Below are 14,421 nucleotides of genomic sequence, written 5' to 3' on the forward strand. Positions count from 1 at the left end.
TCCAGGATTCTCAGCTTCCACACATCAGGAATTAAGGCTGAAACTTCAACAAGAAATAGATTTCTTTTTCTCCACTCCACAACAGAACACAAAAATCTTTCCACAGGGGCTTTGTGCATCATAAAAACTTTTGCTTCCACTAAAATCTCACAGCCACCAGAGGGAAAAACTCCTTTTTCTTCACATCCATCACAATGGGTGGAATCTGTTTGGGTTTAAACATCTGGAGCTGAGCCTCTGAGTCACCCCGAGGTCCTGGCTGTTAAATAAACACGGCAGGATGGGACAAGGCTGGGGGACAGCGGTGACCTGGGGACAGGAGCTGCGCTGGGGCTGCACGAAAGGCTGAGGGAACAGAGTTTGGGCCAGGCTGAGGGGACAGTGACAAACCCAGAGCAGGTTTGGGCTGACAAGAGGGGACAGTGACAAACCCAGAGCGGATTTGGGCTGACAAGAGGGGACAGTGACAAACCCAGAGCGGGTTTGGGCTGACAAGAGGGGACAGTGACAAACCCAGAGCGGGTTTGGGCTGACAAGAGGGGACAGTGACAAACCCAGAGCGGGTTTGGGCTGACAAGAGGGGACAGTGACAAACCCAGAGCGGATTTGGGCTGACAAAAGCCTGGCTGAGCTGGGAAAGGCTCCGTGGAGCCCGGGCAGAGCGAGGGGACAGCCCTGGGGACACCAGGGATGGGCAGAGCAAGGGGACAGATCTGGGAGAGGCTGGGGACACCAGGGACAGGGCAGAGCAAGGGGACAGCTCTGGGGACACCAGGGAGGGGCAGAGCAAAGGGACAGATCTGGGAGAGGCTGGGGACAACTCTGGGAAATGCTGGGGACACCAGAGAAAGGGCAAAGTGAGGGGACGGCCCTGGGAAATGCTGGGGACACCTCGGGGAAAGGCTGGGGACACCAGGGAGGGGACAGAGCCAGGAGACAACTCTGGGAAATGCTGGGGACACCAGAGAAAGGGCAAAGTGAGGGGACAGCCCTGGGAAAGGCTGGGGACAGCAGGGAGGGGACAGAGCCAGGGGACAGATCTGGGGACATCAGGGAGGGGCAGAGCAGGAGCAGGGGGGCCTGGAGAGGCTTTGGCACGGGGCAGGCTCAGCTCAGGCAGGCTCAGCTCAGGCTCAGCTCAGGCAGGCTCAGCTCAGTCAGGCTCAGCTCAGGCAGGCTCAGCTCAGGCTCAGCTCAGGCAGGCTCAGCTCAGTCAGGCTCAGCTCAGGCAGGCTCAGCTCAGCTCAGGCTCAGCTCAGGCTCAGCTCAGGCTCAGCTCAGGCTCAGCTCAGGCTCAGCTCAGGCAGGCTCAGCTCAGGCTCAGCTCAGGCAGGCTCAGCTCAGGCTCAGCTCAGGCTCAGCTCAGGCAGGCTCAGCTCAGGCAGGCTCAGCTCAGGCTCAGCTCAGGCTCAGCTCAGGCTCAGCTCAGGCAGGCTCAGCTCAGGCAGCCCCAGGGCTGGGGGGCTCCTGATGAGCAAAGCTTTGTCACGGTGTGTCCTTCCTGCTGAGCTGCCTCAGAGTGTTTGGATCAGGCACTGAAAGCTGGGAAAATTTATTGCCAAGACACAACAAGGTCAGGAACACAGAATTAATTGCATTAAATCTGTGCAAAAGACCTCCAAGCTCATTAAGCCCAACCTCTGACCAATCAGCACCTCCTCACCCAGACTCTGTCCTTAGCAGAAGTTCAAGATTTGAACAAAAAAAACAAAGATCTTTAAACACCTTTCCAACCCAAATCCTTCCATGATTCCCTGATTCCAGCACCCTGACCTGTCACAAAGGAGCCACTGAGGCAAATGATCACACTCACTTTGAATTTACAGCACTAAAACATGGTGGGCTACCCCAAAATCTGGTTAATTAACATTTTCCTGAGGTGAGGAGATGCTGAAGACCCTCCCAGACAAGAAGTCAGCAGAATTCTGCTGCACTCGGGCTTTGGTTTGGAGGATTAAACATTTACAGCAAAGGGAAACTCAAACTCTGTTGTCACAACAAATGGGCAAATCAAACTTTTCTAATTAAACCCTGATGGCTGCAGGACACAGAGATGGGGGGGGTGACCCGTGTGACAAATTCCCACAGCGGGGACAGAGATCCCATGGATTTTCATGGCAAAAAGCTGGAAAAGGGGGAGATTTACCTGGGGACAGAGCACAAACTTCTCCCCCTTCCCTCGCTGCACCCCCAGCTCAGTTTGGCCTCACACAGAGCCTGGTTTGACTGAAATCTCCTGAGCAGGACCCGGCAGAGCTTTTTCCCACTCCTTAAAAATCCGGAATTCACCAGAATCATGGAATGGTTGGTGCTGGAAGGGACCTTAACCCCATCTCAGCCCACCCCTGGGACACCTTCCACCACCCCAGGCTGCTCCAAACCCCGTCCAGCCGAGCCTTGGACACTTCCAGCCATGCCTGGACCCACTTTTAACCCGGCACAACCAAAGCCTTTGAGCCACTGGGCTTTGAAGGGAAATTTTTCTGCCTCACAAGGGCCCAGAGGGGAAATGAAGGCCAGAAATAGCAGCCAGACCTGTCTGGCCACCGTCTGGCCAAAGCCCTGGGCTGGCCTCAGGTACCAGAGCTATTTGGGAGCTGGAGAAATTCGATATATTTAGAGCCTGGTCTATTTGAAGGCGCTGTGGGCGCACGCAGAGGAAGGAGGTGGACAGCAAATATTTTGTTCAGGATGTTTTGGGGCGTGCGTTAAATAAAATCCCTCTGGTGCGTTGATTTAAGGAATATATTAAGGTAGGAATCAGCCTTGAAATGGCTGGAGAAGCCGGGAAAGCAGCTCAGGTGGGTCTGGAAGGAGCTGGGATCACACAGAGTGACTGCAGGCGCTGCTGGAAAAGCAGGGACAGCGTTCCCAGCTTGGGGAGCACACAGGGAATTGGGATTTCAGCGCTCCTGACACCCAGCAGAGGCTCGGCAGCTCCATCACCCTCCAAGAAATCCTCTAAAATCTGCACTGGAAGTGGAAAACAGCAACAAATAAAAAGGAATTTTAACGAGGGAGGGATGGAATTCTGGTGTTGCCAGAAGGATTAACCCCTTCCTGCCTGTCTCCCTCCTCCTTACCACCACTCTCCCACCGTTCACCCTTCCCCAAAACACTTCAGGGTTTGGGTTGAAAAGGCCTTTAAAGATCGTTTTTATGCTCAAATATTGAACTTCTGCTAAGGACAGAGTGGGGTGGTCTGGGTGAGAAGTGCTGATTGGTCAAAGGTTGAGTTTAATGAGTTTGGAGGTCTTTTGCACAGATTTAATGCAATTAATTCTGTGTTCCTGACCTTGCTGTGTCTCGGCAATAAATTTTCCCAGCTTTCAGAGGTCAAGCACTGCCCCTTCCCAGCAGGAAAAGGATGGAAAAGCTCCGGGATGGGAAGAGATGTGCCATAACCCTCCAAACACGAGCTGTGATGGGAAGGGATCTGCCTGAGCACATCCGCATGGAACGGCCGGGTGACTTTTGGCCGTGGAAAATTTCATCCTGTCCCTCTTATCCGCAGCTTTTCCAACTGGGAAGCGGAGCTGTGCCTGTGTCTGATGAAAAGGAGCTCGGCTCGAGGGTTCTCGAGCTGCTTCTGCAGGAGTGGGGCTCCCTGTGGGGCAGAGCTGAGCCAGCCGGGCCAAATTTGGGCAAAAATGTCCCCACGCAGGGCCCTGTCACCCTGGGGTCACCGTGGGTTCCCACCCCCTGGTTTTCCATCTTCCCAGCACTTCCCAGCCCCATGGAATTTGCACCAAAGGGGCTCCAAGGCTTTCTAAATTATGAGGAAAGACTGGGTAAATTGGGATCGTTCAGAAGTTTTGGGGTGGCCTCATTGCGGCCTTCCAGTGCCTGAAGGAGCTACGGAAACGTGGAGAGGGATTTTGGGACAAGGGATGGAGGGACAGGACACAGGGAATGGCTTCCCACTGGAAAAGGGGAGATTTGGGTGGGATATTGGGGAGGAATTCCTGGTGAGGAGGGACAGGAGGGGCTGGGATGGAATTCCCAGAGGAGCTGTGGCTGCCCCTGGATCCTTGGAAGTGTCCAAAGCCACCCTCAAGGTGAAGAAACTTTTCCCAATATCCATCCAAACCCCAGCTCCAGTGGTTCCCTTGGATGACAGGTACCAAAACCAGCCCTCACCCTGTTAATCCACAGCCTGTGCACACAGTCAGATCCATCTGGGAATCCCAGCAGGGTGGGAATGCAGAATCCAACAGCCAAACTCGCTTTAGCACCTCCTGTTTTGGTAAAGCCTGGCTTGAAGAGCAGCTGGAGGACAAAACTGGCAGATCTCCTCCCCCGGGAATCCTGGTGGGATCACGCTGGCTTTGCTCTGTCAGTGCAAAAGCTGATGGAGAGTCCTGACCACAGCAGGGCTCAGAGGAAATTCCAGCCCCCTCACCCCTCATTCCAAAGAGGAAACATCACTGGGATAAGAACCCAGGAGCTCACAAACGATGATGTTTCCCCTGGTGAATGTGAGGAATGACCTGCAGAATTCCCAGGCGTGGTGGGAAGGGCAAAACCTCCAAACTCGCTTTCACAGGAGGCTTTGGAGCCCCCCTGGTTCAGGTTTGTGGCCCCCTGGGTCACCCTGCTCCTCATTTTTGGCTCCAGCTGTGTCCCACTGAGGAGATAAAGCAAAGATAAAAGTGGGAAAACTCAGAGGGGGAAGGAGCTGGAACATTTGACAGCCGGCTGTGACTGCAAGGAGCTGCCACGGTGGCATCCTAAACATCCCAGCTCCTCACTTCAGCCTAAATCCTCTGCAAGGAAAGCCCTTCGGCTCCAGGGATTTTACTTTGTAGGGAGAGAGGAAAAATCAGCTGGGCTTTGCAGAATGGAAGCAGCGGTGCTCTGGGAAGGTTCATGAAATTCAGGGAGAAACAGAATCCTGGAATGGTTTGGTGGGAGAAGAACTTAAAATCATTCAGGGAGATAAAGAATCCTGGAATGATTTGGGTGGAAAAGAAGCTTAAAATCATTCAGGGAGAAACAGAATCCTGGAATGGTTTGGGTGGGAGAAGAACTTGAAATCTTTCAGGGAGATAAAGAATCCTGGAATGGTTTGGGTAGGAAAGGAGCATAAAATCATGCAGGGAGATAAAGAATCCTGGAATGGTTTGTATGGGAGAAGAACTTGAAATCTTTCAGGGAGATAAAGAATCCTGGAATGGTTTGTATGGGAGAAGAACTTGAAATCTTTCAGGGAGATAAAGAATCCTGGAATGGTTTGGGTGGGAGAAGAACTTAAAATCATTCAGAGAGATAAAGAATCCTGGAATGGTTTGGGTAGGAAAGGAGCTCAAAACCACCCAGTGCCACCCATGCCATGGGCAGGGACAATTCCCAGGTTACTCCAGCCTGGTTTTGGACACATCCAAGGATCCAGGGGCAGGCACAGCTTCTCTGGAATTCCATTCCAGCTCCTCCCCAACCTCACAGGGAAGGGTTTCCCCCCTAATTTCTAGTTTTAACTTGTTCTCTGTGGCAGTTTGAGGCAGGCAGGGGATGAGCAGGGAGCCCAGGAAACGCAGTGCTTCCACCCCGGCTCCTTAAAAATAAACCCACTTCTCCCTTTTCCTCTGCTTCTCCTGCTGATGGATCCAGGCTCCTGCTCCAGCAATCACCTCAGTCTCATGATTCATCCCAGGTTTCAGCACCCCCACAGCAGCGGCCAAGCCCATTCCCAATTTTCCAAGCAGTTCCACTCCTCCAGCCCCGCTGCTGAGCTCATGGAAAAGCCGAGCCCTCCAAAGCTTCCGTGATTCATTCCCGGAGCAGCTCGGGGTGAGCTGACCTCTGTCTAGACTAAGGCAGATTTTCCTCCAGGTGTTTTGAGGACTCTCTGCGGCTTCAGAGGAGCCAAAGCCACCCCTGGTGTTCCCTGGGACACAAGGGAGCCATTGATGGTCCCTCCCGAGGCAGGGGAAGCGAGGTCAGGGCGAGGGAAGGAACGGGATCCCTCGGGTTCTGGAGCTGCAGCCCTTCTCCAGAACGCTGAGCTCTGCCTGCTCAGCCCACTTCAGCTCACAGAAAATCCACCGGGAATTGCAGCGCATCCCGGTTTTTCCCTGCACGCTCCAAAGAAGCTCTGGAAAAAGCTTACGGGGGGGTCCTCTCCGTAAATTTTGGCCAAGGGAATTGAGACAGGAAAAACCCAAGGAAAGCGAGGTGCCTGAGGAACCATAAACTCCCCAAGATGAGGAGTTAAAGGAAAAAAAAAAAATCCATTTTTCTCCCCTCTGAAGAGCTCATCCCAGTTCACTTCCAGCCCAGCATTCCCATGTTTTTTATCCCACAGGAATCCCAGCGGGATGTGCTCCAAGCCCTTTGGTTCTGTCATTCCCCAAATTTCCCCCTCAGCCTCCCGGTCTGCCCCAGCGAGAGCCCAGAGCCTTCCCCACCACGTCCTCGCCTCCAGCCCTAATCCCACATTCCCACAAATATTCCCAAATTTTTATCACGGCTTCTCCATCATTGCTCACCCAAACTACACAAAAATATCTTTTACGTCTTCCCCACAAATCCAGCTGTGGCTGTAGGAATTATTCCACCCCAAATCCAACCCTTCCCACTGCTCCCATTAGCGCAGAGAGCTCCAAACTGGTTCCAGCATTAAAAGAGGAGAGAAAATTCAGGATTTTTGTCCATTACAACCAAAAAAGTCAGGAAGTTCTGTGAGCACAACGTGGATTTTTTTCTCTCTAAATTCATTCTTTGAAATATTAACAGAACAGGTTTCAATTTTGAAAAATTGATCTAGGAACTGGAACAATTTATGGTAAAATAAAAAAAATCTCTGATTGTTTCAAATTCTTATTATTTATCTGATAATGTGAAAAAATATGTGGGCTAAACATGGAATAAACTGATAATTTATGTCAGTCCCGGCCATCCCGGATCAGCATTTTTACCCCATTTACCTCAATTTGATTAATCAAGGGCACATTTTGTCTCTAAATCCATCCTTTGAAACATTAAAAGAACAGGTTTCAATTTTGAAAAATTAATTGAGGAACCTGAATGATCGATAGTAAAAAGTTTCAAATTCTTATTATTTGTCTGATTTTCTGAAACTGGGACCTGAATTTTGTCTCTCCAGCCCGGAGCAGCCAAGAGTTTTATTTTAACCCCAGAGATGGGATCAATATGGGTTAAATAGGGGATAAATTGATAATGTAAATAAATAGGTGAAATAAATATGGGATAAATTGATAATGTGAATAAATAGGTTGGAAAATGCGGGATAAATTGATAATGGGAAAAAATATGGGATAAATTGATAAGGTGAATAAATAGGTGAGAAAAATATGGGATAAATTGATAATGTGGGATAAATATGGGATTAATTGATAAAGTGAATAAATATGGGATGAACTGATAATGGAAATAAATATAGGATAAATTTATCGTGTAAATAAATAGGTGCAATAAATATGGGAAAAATTGAAATTTATAATGGGAATAAATATGGTATAAATTGATAATGTGAATAAGTAGGTTGGAAAAATGTGGGATAAATTGTTAATGGGAAAAAATATAGGATATATTGATAAGGTCAAGAAATAGGTGGGATAATTATGGGATAAATTGATAATGTGGGATAAATATGAGATTAATTGATAACGTGAATAAATATGGGATAAACTGATAATGGAAATAAATATGGGATAAATTTATCACGTAAATAAATAGGTGGGATAAATATGGGATAAACTGATAATGTGGGATAGACATGAGATAAATTGATAATGGGGTAAATTGATAATGTGAATAATTAGATGGGGTAAATAGGGGATAAATTGATAATGTGGGATAGATACGGGATAAGTTGATAATGCGAATAAATGTAGGATAAATTGATAAGGTGAATAAAAATGGGATAAATTGATAAGACGAATAAATACGGGATAACCACGGGATAAACCAATAATACGAATAAACACGCAGAATAAACACGGGATAAAAGAATTCCCACCACTTCCAACCATCCCTGTGTGCAGCAGCCTCGGGAGCATCACTTTCAGCCCAATTACCTCGATTTGATTAATGAGGGCGTTGTCAAACTTGAAGCCGGGGATCCTCTTCTCGCTGCACAGCACGCCCACGTCCTCGCTGTGTTTGCAGTCGCTGACGCCCCAGCCGTTGGAGCCACAGGCGGCCAGGCTGCTCTCCTGGCCCGTGCAGTGCACGTTGTCCAGCCAGATTTTCCCTGGAAAAGGAGGGAAACACAGCTGAGGGTCCAAAAGGAGGAATCGGGGAAGTTCCCTGGAGCTGGGTTCCAGGGAATCTTCCTGGAATGGGAAAAATCACAACTGGGATTCCAAAAGGAGGAATCTGGGCTGGATTCTCTGAATCTGCATTCCAGGCAATCTTCCTGGGTCTCACTCTCGGTGTCAAAATCAAGGAGTGAAATCTTGGTGTGAAAATAAAGTTGCACCTCAAACAGTGCACATTGTCCAGCCAGATTTTCCATGGAAAAGGAGGGAAACACAGCTGAGGTTCCAAAAGGAGGAATCTGGGCTGGATTCTCTGAATCTGCGTTCCAGGGAATCTTCCTGGAATGGGAAAAATCACAACTGAGATTCCAAAAGGAGGAATCTGGGTTGGATTCTCTGAATCTGCATTCCAGGGAATCTTCCTGCATCTCACTCTCAACGTGAAATTCAAAGTGTGAAATCTTGGTGTGAAAATAAAGTGGCACCTCAAACAGTGCACGTTGTCCAGCCAGATTTTCCATGGAAAAAGGAGGGAAACACAGCTGAGGTTCCAAAAGGAGGAATCGGGGAAGTTCCCTGAAGCTGGCTAACAGGGAATCTTCCTGGAATGGGAAAAATCACAATTGAGGTTCCAAAAGGAGGAATCTGGGTTGGATTCCCTGAATCTGCATTCCAGGGAATCTTCCTGGAATGGGAAAAACACAGCTGAGGTTCCAAAAGGAGGAATCTGGGTTGGATTCCCTGTAGCTGGGTTCCAGGGAATCTTCCTGGAATGGGAAAAATCACAATTGAGGTTCCAAAAGGAGGAATCTGGGTTGGATTCCCTGTAGCTGGGTTCCAGGGAATCTTCCTGGGTCTCACTCTCGGTGTGAAAATCAAGGTTGGAATCTTGGTGTGAACACAAAACAGCACCTCAAGGATTGAGGGATTGGGAAAAGCTCTGGCTCACAGCTTTTCCCATCCTTTATCCATTTGGGAACAAAATCCACCTCCTGCCTGTGCTGCTCCATCCATCAGATGGATGGATCCATCACAGGGATCAGGGATGAAAATTCTCACCGGGAAAATAATCAAGGTGTGAAAATCAAGGTGTGAAAATCAAGGTGAATAAAGCAGCAATTAAGGACTGATGAGTTTGGTGCCATGAGGATTTTTTGCCTTTTCTTTAATCTACCTTTTCTTCTCTGTGCTCTTTCCTTAAATCTGATAACCTCACATCATCCTGATATTCTGTTAAACCAAAACCCCAAACATCCTAAAAGCCTCGCAGTTAGAGGCTGCAAAACCCTGCACTACCTTAAAAAACCAAAGTTCCCTCTCAAATACATCCTATAAACTAAGATTAGCCCACCCAAGAGAATAAAGTATAAAATGAAAATAGAATAAATATGAAAAATCAAGATAAAAAATAACAGGCTATTAATCTAGCCTCTCATTAAGACATCTTTGTTAAATATCCTAATTTGCAAAGTCTGTGAAATTCTGTCCGTGATCCATTGGTTTGCTCCACCTCGGCAAAATGTTGCACCATAAGAATCCTCATTAAACACCAAAACAAAAACCCCTTTATCCCTTAATCAAATTAATTAACTTGAAATTTTAACTTGTAAATTATTAATTTAATTCAATTTCAAGACCAAAGAAAAGTTGCCAAGTTGGGCAAAGGTCTCACCCAATGGCTTTCCCCATCTTTTATCCACATGGGAATACTAAATTAATATTAATTAATTTAATTGATATTAAATTAATATAGTAAAGTAATAATATAATTAAAGAAATATAATTAATTAAAGAATTAATAGAAAATTAATAATATAATTATAATAAGTATATAGTAATAATACATTTTATATATTAATATACAATATCTAATATCTAATATCTAATATCTAATATCTAATATCTAATATATAATATATAATATATAATATATAATATATTAGATATTAGATATTAGATATTAGATATTAGATATTAGATATTATATATTATATATCATATATCATATACCATATACCATATACCATATACCATATATCATATATATAATATATATCATATATCATATATCATATATCATATATCATATATCATATATCATATATATATTAATTATACATTACAATTAATGTATTGAATTAATACATTTAAATATATTTAAAATATTAAAATAAGAAATGAATACATAAAATCAGGCTCCTCAGAACCAGAGTGGGAGGAGCCCCCCAGCCTCTGGATTTGGGATTTCCCTGGGAATTCTCCCTCCCGTGGCCAGCCCGGTTTGTTTTCTCATGTCACGGCCTCTTCCTCGCTTGGAAATCTCCTGCTCCGCCTCCGGAGCCAAAATCCACAAATTTGGGAGCAATTCCAGGTTTGCAACTTCCCTCAGGCCCCGCTCATTCTTTTATGGGACATTTATAGGTGTGAGCACTCAAAAACTGCTAAAATCCACCCAAACCAGCACCTTCAGCCCTCCCGAGTGGAGTTTTATCCCTGAGTGGAATTTTATCCCTGTGGGAACCACCAGGCTCCAGGGAAGGCAGGAAAAATCCTCTGTAGGACAAGATTCAATCCCAAATCCCAACAAATCCCAATAAATCCCCTGGGGTGCCCGTTATTTTATGGATTTGTTGTTATTCCTGGATTATTTCAGAGTTTTCCCTCTCAGATTTGGTGATTTCAGGAATTCCCGGCACTCACACACAAATATTCTCCTTTCCATAGGTTTGCCCAGCAGCTCTTTGGGATTTAGGTGGGATTTTCCCCATTTCCACCAGGCGCAAGTTCAGAGGGCTGGAAAGGTGGAAGAAGCATCCCCAGGACAAGGGGAGAGGATTTAAGGTGAAAGAGGGAAAATTAGATGGGATTTTGGGCAGCCAGGACACGGCTTCCATATAACCCAGCTCCTGGCAGGAGAGAGAAACATCCCAACACCACCAATTAAATTAAAATTAGGGATTATTGGGAGATGGAAAGAGCCTCTCCCATTTCCAAGATCTCATTTGCCACACTTGGAGCCGGGCAGCCAGGACATGGCCTCCACATAGCCCAGCTCCCATCAGGAGAGAGAAACACCCCAACATCATCAGTGAGACTGAAATCAAGGATTATTGGGAGATGGAAGGAGCCTCTCCCATTTCCAAGATCTCCTTTTCCATACTTGGAGCCGGGCAGCCAGGACACGGCCTCCACGTAGACCAGCTCCCGGCACAAGAACAAAACACCCCAACACCACTAATTAAATTAAAATCAGGGATTATGGGGAGATGGAAGGAGCCTCTCCCATTTCCAAGATCTCCTCACCTTTTCCTTTTCCATACTTGGAGCTGGGCAGCCAGGACACGGCCTCCACGTAGCCCAGGTCCCATCAGGAGAACAAAACACCCCAACACCACTAATTAAATTAAAATCAGGGATTAATGGGAGATGGAAAGAGCCCCTCTCTCCATTCCAAGATCTCCTCACCTTCTCCTTTCCTGTACTTGGAGCCGGGCAGCCAGGACACGGCCTCCATATAACCCAGCTCCCGGCAGGAGAGAGAAACACCCCAACACCACCAATTAAACTGAAATTAGGGATTATTGGGAAATGGAAAGAGCCCCTCTCTCCATTCCAAGATCTCCTTTGCCACACTTGGAGCCGGGCAGCCAGGACACGGCCTCCACGTAGCCCAGGTCCCATCAGGAGAACAAAACACTCCAACACCACTAATTAAATTAAAATCAGGGATTATGGGGAGCCTCTCCCATTTCCAAGATCTCCTTTTCCATACTTGGAGCTGGGCAGCCAGGACACGTCCTCCACGTAGCCCAGCTCCCATCAGGAGAACAAAACACTCCAACACCACCAATTAAACTGAAATCAGGGATTATGGGGAGATGGAAGGAGCCTCTCCCATTTCCAAGATGTCCTCACCTTCTCCTTTTCCATACACGGCCTCCAACGTAGCCCAGCTCCCGGCACAAGAACAAAACACTCCAATACCACCAATTAAACTGAAATTAGGGATTACTGGGAGATGGAAGGAGCCTCTCCCATTTCCAAGATCTCCTTTTCCATACTTGGAGCCGGGCAGCCAGGACACGGCCTCCACGTAGCCCAGCTCCCGGCAGGAGAACAAAGAACTCCAATACCACCAATTAAACTGAAATCAGGGATTATTGGAAGATGGAAAGAGCCCCTCTCTCCATTCCAAGATCTCCTCACCTTCTCCTTTGCCGTACTTGGAGCCGGGCAGCCAGGACATGGCCTCCATATAACCCAGCTCCCATCAGGAGAACAAAACACTCCAACACCACCAATTAAATTGAAATCAGGGATTATGGGGAGATGGAAAGAACTCTCCCATTTCCAAGATGTCCTCACCTTCTCCTTTCCCATACTTGGAGCCGGGCAGCCAGGACACGGCCTCCACGTAGCCCAGCTCCCGGCACACCACGTGGGCGGCGTGGATGGAGAAGTCGTCGTCGCACACGGTGCCCCACTCTCGGCCGTAGAACACCTCCAGCCTGCCCTCGTTGTGCCTCCTCTTGTGGCCGGCCAGGCGCAGCTGGATCCTGGGCACATCTGGAGCTCTGGGGGGCGGCTGGAACACCTGCGGGGGCGCCTCGGGGGAGCCGGGCAGGTGAGGCCAGGGCTGGTGCTGCGCCCAGCTCAGCCCGGCCAGCAGCAGCAGCAGGCAGCGGCTGGAGGGGGAAATTCGGGATCTTCCCATTCCCAGTGCTGCCAGAGCCAGATCCAGGCAGGGCGGTCCTGGAGGAAAATCAGATTTGAATTCAAATGTAATGGTACAGCGTGGATGTTGTCTATAATGTTATTTGTGTTATTATGTTATTTATATTATTGTATTATTTATATTATAGTGTTTATATCACTGTATTATTTATATTATATTATTTATATAATAATACTATACTATACTATACTATACTATAATATACAATACTATACTATACTATACTATACTATACTATACTATAATATACTATAATATACTATAATATACTATACTTAATATAATATAATATAATATAATATAATATAATATAATATAATATAATATATAATATAATATAATATAATATAATATAATATAATATAATATAATATAATATAATATAGGAATAATAAGGATAGAATAAGGAAGAATAAGGAATAAGGAATAAGGAATAAGGAATAAGGAATAAGGAATAAGGAATAAGGAATAAGGAATAAGGAATAATATTATTATATATACTGAATATATATGATATGATATGATGATATGATATGATATATGATATGATATGATATGATATGATATGATATGATATGATATGATGATATGATATGATATGATATGATATGATATGATATATATAATTATATTATTTATATTGTAATTTGTCTTTATTTTATTAATTATTCTTTATTTCGTGATTGTTATTTATTCATTTATTTTGATTTCTTTGTTGTAACATTTAATATTTATATTATTAACGACTATTTATATTATTACCTTGGCAATTGGGATTACGTCCAACACCACCTGCAAAAAACCAAAGTCGGATCAATTATTTCTGGTGGGGTGGACAGAGAAACTGAAACCTCCCCCATTTATAAGTTTAGATCAACTTGCCACCACATAATTTCATCCCCAAAATCATTTTCCCCAGGTAAAATTCTCTGGATTGGAAGTTATAACAAATGATTTTCCTGTTTTCCTCCACAGAACTGAACCCTTTTTTTTCTCCTCCTCAAGAATCCAAACCCATCGGGAGCCGTGGAAAACCGGGAGGGAGAGGAAACCTCGTGGCCAGCAGGGAGAGATTTATCCCAAAATCCAGGTTCCCAGTGGGATAAAGGATTTATTTCTGTTCCCGCACGCCTGGTTCCGTCTGTAGAAACTCCAAACATCACCAGCCACTTGGCAGAAGCCCCTGGAAGAGTGGAAAACATCTCCAGGTTTTGGTGTAAGCCTCCATGGGATTTATTGGCACCCGAGCGCTCCACGAGCAGAATTTAAGGTAGGAACAGACAACTCCCGGTGACTCATGAGAGGAATTCCATCCAGGAACGGAATCCTGTGAAATCCTCTTCTTTTCCTGCTTCCCACTGTTATAAATGAAAATGTGTCCAGCCAAATTAAAATGAAAAAGTATAAAATATTTATTTTTGCGATCAAATTCTAGCTAGCCAGCCATGAGGAAAGAACAGAGCC

At 46.0% G+C, this 14,421-nt stretch overlaps 1 protein-coding gene across 1 annotated transcript in view; it reads right to left on the reverse strand.

Annotated features, from left to right (window-relative positions):
- LOXL2 (lysyl oxidase like 2) overlaps positions 1 to 14,421 on the reverse strand; it is a 62,529-nt gene that overhangs the window by 38,186 nt on the left and 9,922 nt on the right. The window contains exons 2-4 of the mRNA XM_077789242.2: positions 13,720 to 13,749; positions 12,588 to 12,974; positions 8,040 to 8,215 (exon numbers count right to left, since the gene is read on the reverse strand). Coding sequence (XP_077645368.2) covers positions 8,040 to 8,215; positions 12,588 to 12,936 — 525 coding nt within the window. The 5' untranslated portion in view covers positions 12,937 to 12,974; positions 13,720 to 13,749. The remainder of the gene's footprint in view (positions 1 to 8,039; positions 8,216 to 12,587; positions 12,975 to 13,719; positions 13,750 to 14,421) is intronic.

Source organism: Lonchura striata, chromosome 22, assembly GCF_050655825.1.
Source record: "Lonchura striata isolate lonStrDom1 chromosome 22, ASM5065582v1, whole genome shotgun sequence".
In the NCBI taxonomy this organism is placed as follows: domain Eukaryota; kingdom Metazoa; phylum Chordata; class Aves; order Passeriformes; family Estrildidae; genus Lonchura; species Lonchura striata.